Source organism: Pecten maximus, unplaced genomic scaffold (assembly GCF_902652985.1).
Source record: "Pecten maximus unplaced genomic scaffold, xPecMax1.1, whole genome shotgun sequence".
Classification (NCBI taxonomy): domain Eukaryota; kingdom Metazoa; phylum Mollusca; class Bivalvia; order Pectinida; family Pectinidae; genus Pecten; species Pecten maximus.
In genome coordinates, this window is record NW_022982823.1 from 7,787 (window position 1) to 13,854 (window position 6,068).

Here is a 6,068-nt window from a genome sequence, read left to right on the forward strand (position 1 = left end):
ATGAAGCAAGAGTCGCTTAACTTTCCTTAAAATATCGTCTCATACTCTCTGTGCGTGCTTTCATGAGGCTCCATTGAAATATTTTAGTGTTTTTCCTCATTTTATGAATTCAGACTAAGCATGTTTTATGAAATTAAATTATTACACTTTAAGATATGAAATCAAAACACAAATACATATTTAATAGTTATTTGTTGTACATGGTCCCCCAAAACATCAATCTAAACAAAAACATGTTTATTTATTATCAAGAAAATACACTTGCTATGTTAACTTGATAAACTTATTTCCACCGGGCACCTGCTGAAGATGTGTAAAAAAAAAAGAAAAAAGTTTTCCATTTTTAGTTTTTTCCATTTATTTAGCGCACAATAATTCTATTTACCACTCATAACCAGGTGTCTTTGAATCGAAGTGATAAGAATCTAATCGATTCAGGGAATACATATGATATTTAATGACAAAATTAACAATAGACTTTCGGTGACATGTTTATCTTTTTCTAAGCTATCGATGTGCGGACCTGTTTTCATCTGTTTATGTGACACACTCCGTCGATTTTGGTTATGCTCGCAGAACTAACAATCCACTCCATTATTGAATGACCATCGCCTCCCCAGGGGTTAATGGCTTCAAACTCATCACGCGGGTGATAGTGGTTCTAGGTACGGCCTGTTCTATTTAGGACAAGGTTGTGTATTGATCTCAACAGAGATCATTTAAAATATAAAAATGACAGGTCTGGCTTTTGTTTGGGTGCGAGGACAAAATATATGTAACTGCATTAAATCGTTAGCTATCGTTTTGTGGAAGAAAACAATACTGAAATAGAAACAATTTCATAGTAGATTAAATATAGCTTACTAATAACTCGAACATGATTATAGTATCACATGTCTATAATTGCCGATATCCATATAATTACCACCTGTCTATAACTACCACCTGTCTATAACTACCACCTGTCTATAACTACCACCTGTCTATAACTACCACCTGTTTATAACTACCACCTGTCTATAACTACCATCTGTTTATAACTACCACATGTCTATAACTACCACCTGTCTATAACTAGCATCTGTCTATAACTACGATCTGTCTTTAACTATCATCTGTTAATAACTACCATCTGTCTATATCTACCATCTGTCTATAACTATCACCTGTCTATAACTACCACCTGTCTATAACTACCACCTGTCTATAACTACCATATGTCTATAACTACCACCTGTCTATAATTACCACCTGTCTATAACTACCACCTGTTTATAACTACCACCTGTGTATAACTACCACCTGTGTATAACTACCACCTGTCTATAACTACCACATGTCTATAACTATCACCTGTTTAAAACTACCATCTGTCTATAACTACCATCTGTCTATAACTATCACCTGTTTATAACTACCATCTGTCTATAACTACCATCTGTCTATAACTACCACCTGTCTCTCACTTCCACAACCTGTCTATAACTACCACCTGTCTATAACTACCACCTGTCTATAACTATCACCTGTCTATAACCACCAGCTGTCAATAACTACCACAACTTGTCTATAACTACCACCTGTCTATAACTACCACCTGTCTAAAACTACCATCTGTCTATAAACTACCACCTGTCTATAACTACCACCTGTCTATAACTACCACCTGTCTATAACTACCACATGTCTATGACTACCACCTGTCTATAACTACCACCTGTCTATTGCTACCACCTGTCTATAATTACCTAATGTCTATAACTACCACCTGTCTATAACTACCACATGTCTATAACTACCCCTGTCTATAACTACCACCTGTCTATAACTACCACCTGTCTATAACTACCACCTGTCTATAACTACCACCTGTTTATAATTACCACCTGTCTATAACTACCACCTGTCTCTAACTTCCACAACCTGTCTATAATAACCATCTGTCTATAACTACCACCTGTCTATAACTATCACCTGTCTATAACTACCATCTGTCTATAATTACCACCTGTCTATAACTACCACCATTCTCTAACTTCCACAACCTGTCTATAACTACCACCTGTTTATAACTACCACCTGTCTATAACTATCACCTGTCTATAACTACCACCCGTCTATAACTACCATCTGTCTATAACTACCACCTGTCTATAACTACCACCTGTTTATAACTACCACCTGTCTATAACTACCACCTGTCTATAATTACCACCTGTCTCTAACTTCCACAACCTGTCAATAACTACCACCACCTGTCTATAACTACCACCTGCCTATAACTACCATCTGTCTATAATTACCACCTGTCTATAACTACCACCTGTCTATAACTACCACCTGTCTATAACTATCACCTGTCTATAACCACAATCTGTCTATAACTATCACCTGTCTATAACTACCACCTGTCTATAACCACCCACTGTCTATAACTACCACCTGTCTATAGCAATCACCTGTATATAACTACCACCTGTCTATAACTACCACCTGTCTATAACTACCCCACTGTCTATAACTACCACCTGTCTATAGCAATCACCTGTATATAACTACCACCTGTCTTTAACTACCACCTGTCTATAACTACCCACTGTCTATAACTACCACCTGTCTATAGCGATCACCTGTATATAACTTCCACCTGTCTATAACTACCATCTGTCTATAATACCCACTGTCTATAACTACCACCTGTTTATAACTATCACCTGTCTATAACTACCACATGTCTATAACTACCACCTGTCTATAACTACCATCTGTCTATAACTACCATCTGTCTATAACTACCATCTGTCTATAACTACCACCTGTCTATAACTACTACCTGTCTATAACTACCACCTGTCTATAACTACTACCTGTCTATAACTATCACCTGTCTGTAACTACCACATATCTATAAGTACCACCTGTCTATAATTATCACCTGTCTATAACTACCATCTGTCTATAACTACCGCCTGTCTATAACTACCACCTGTCTATAACTACCACCTGTCTATAGCGATCACATGTCTATAACTACCACCTGTCTATAACTACCACCTGCTATAACTACCACCTGTTTATAACTACCACCTGTCTATAACTACCACCTGTCTATAACCATCATAAATCTGATTTTGAGGATGGGATTTTACCCGGTTTTGATCTTGATATTTTTTCGTGTAGAGAATATAAACTTCCAGCATTTATAGGTTAATGACTGTAACCTAGGTCTGACATTTTCGTTACTGTTCTTAAGTTGCCTTCCTCGTCCCTTTACACTAGACAATCTACATAAATATATGAACTTTGCTACATTAAAAATATATAAATTTCACTTGCTGAGTTTTATTTGAATATAATGCAATTGATCCCCACAAAATAATTGAGGAATGTCAACAACGATGGGCTTCCATGGATAAAAGAAAGTTATGATTCCCAAAGGCGCTACATTTTGTTACGTTCTCAGGGTTGATTGCTAAGTTCATCAGAATGGTAGGCTAGAGTCTGTTCTAGCCATATAACAACATGAGTAAACAGATATATTAACTGACGATTAATCTAACATCTTACCCAAATGGGGGCACAGTATACACAAAATTAATAGTTACAATTTTGGGATCGCTTAACGTAACAAAAGCATCACCCGTACACTCTCATTTTAACATCGTCCGTACAAATTTAGGAGTGACGTGTGTATCGCATAATTGTGTGGTTTATTACGGTCGGTCGATCAATTTTGGGAAATGACAAAAATACGGAACGCGCCGTATCACAGATGTATCAATTACAATATAGATTTTGTAATCACAAACTTCTTAATATAAAAATCGTCCCGAACGTTTTATTGATTCCTAAATTTATATCAACCACGATTGCTATCATTCGCATGCACGATACGATCCGTTTTGTCATATTAAAGTACAATTAAATGAAGTAATTGTGACAAAAATACAAGAATCCATGAAGTGACAGCAGAAAGGTTTAACCCGGCTATTGACTACCTCATATTTAACCAATCTAGTCACTTCCTCAGGTTTAACCGATCTACTCACTTCCACAGTTTTAACTGATCTAGTCACTTATTCAGGTTTAATCGATCTAGTCAATTCCAGTTTTAACCGATCTAGTCAATTCCATAGTTTTAAGCGATCTAGTCAATTCCATAGTTTTAAGCGATCTAGTCAATTCCATAGTTTTAACCGATCTAGTCAATTCCATAGTTTTAACCGATCTAGTCACTTTTTTTGGGTAAAACCGATCTAGTCACTTCCTCAGGTTCAACCATTCTAGTCACCTATTCAGGTTTAACCGATTAAGTCACTTCCATAGTTTTAACAGATCTAGTCACTTCCATAGTTTTAACCGATCTAGGCTCTTCCACAGTTGTAACCAATTTAGTCACTTTCTCAAGTTTAACCGATCTAGTTACTTTCTCAAGTTTAACCGATCAAGCCACTTCTGTAGGTTAAACCGATATAGTTACTAAGGAAGTTACTAACTTAAGTTAGATGATGAACATTATTAAACCTGAGGAAGTGACTAAATCGATTAAACCTGAGGAAGTGACTAGATCGGTTAAACCTGAGGAAGTGACTTTATCGGTTAAACCTGAGGAAGTGACTAGATCGGTTAAACCTGAATAAGTGACTAGATCGGTTAAACCTGAGGAAGTGACTAGATCGGTTAAACCTGAGGAAGTGACTATATCGGTTAAACCTGAGGAAGTGACTAGATCGGTTAAACCTGAGGAAGTGACTAGATCGGTTAAACCTGAATAAGTGACTAGATCGGTTAAACCTGAGGAAGTGACTAGATCGATTAAACCCGAGGAAGTGACTAGATCGGTTAAACCTGTAGAAGTGATTAACCGATTAATCTATTCCTCAAGTTTAACTGATTTAGTTACTTCCCCATGTTAAAGCGATATAGTCACTTCCTCAAGTTTAACCGATCTAGTCACTTATTCAGTTTTAACCGATTTAGTCACTTCCACAGTTTTAAGCGATCTAGTCACTTCCTCAGGTTCAACCATTCTAGTCACCTATTCAGGTTTAACCGATTAAGTCACTTCCATAGTTTTAACCGATCTAGGCTCTTCCACAGTTGTAACCAATTTAGTCACTTTTTCAAGTTTAACCGATCTAGTTACTTTCTCAAGTTTAACCGATCAAGCCACTTCTGTCGGTTAAACCGATTTAGTTACTAAGGAAGTTACTAACTTAAGTTAGATGATGAACATTATTAAACCTGAGGAAGTGACTAGATCGATTAAACCTGAGGAAGTGACTAGATCAGTTTAACCTGAGGAAGTGACTAGATCGATTAAACCTGAGGAAGTGACTAGATCGGTTAAACATGAGGAAGTGACTAGATCGGTTAAACCTGAGGAAGTGACTAGATCGGTTAAACCTGAGGAAGTGACTAGATCGATTAAACCTGAGGAAGTGACTAGATCGGTTAAACCTGAATAAGTGACTAGTTAAACCTGAGGAAGTGACTAGACTAGTTAAACCTGAGGAAGTGACTAGACTAGTTAAACCTGAGGAAGTGACTAGATCGGTTAAACCTGAGGAAGTGACTAGATCGATTAAACCTGAGGAAGTGACTAGATCGGTTAAACCTGAGGAAGTGACTAGATCGATTAAACCTGAGGAAGTGACTAGATCGATTAAACCCGAGGAAGTGACTATATCGGTTAAACCTGTAGAAGTGATTAACCGATTAATCACTTCCTCAAGTTTAACTGATTTAGTTACTTCCCCATTTTAAAGCGATCTAGTCACTTCCTCAAGTTTAACCGACTAAGCCACTTATGTAGGTTAAACCGATCTAGTTACTAACCCAGGTTTAACCGATTTTGTCACTTCATCAGTTATAACATATCTAGTCATTATTTCAGGTTTAATCGATCTATCACTTCTTCAGGTCTTAGCAATCAAGTCAATCCCTCAGGTTTAACCGATCTAGTCACTTCCTCAGTTTAAACCAATCTAGTCACTTCTTCAGGTTTAACCGATTTAGTCACTCCCTTAGGTTTAACCAATCTAGTCACTTCTTCAGGTTTAACCGAT

The 6,068-nt window shown here is 37.0% G+C and overlaps 1 protein-coding gene across 1 annotated transcript; it reads right to left on the reverse strand.

Annotated features, from left to right (window-relative positions):
* Positions 1–4,592: 4,592 nt before the first annotated feature.
* On the reverse strand, positions 4,593–5,433 carry LOC117320992 (FMRFamide-related neuropeptides-like; the record flags this gene model as incomplete). The annotated part of the gene is made up of 2 exons (XM_033875480.1): positions 4,593–4,848; positions 5,299–5,433. Coding segments are annotated over 2 exons (391 nt in total), but the record flags the coding sequence as incomplete, so codon positions are not given.
* Positions 5,434–6,068: the final 635 nt, after the last annotated feature.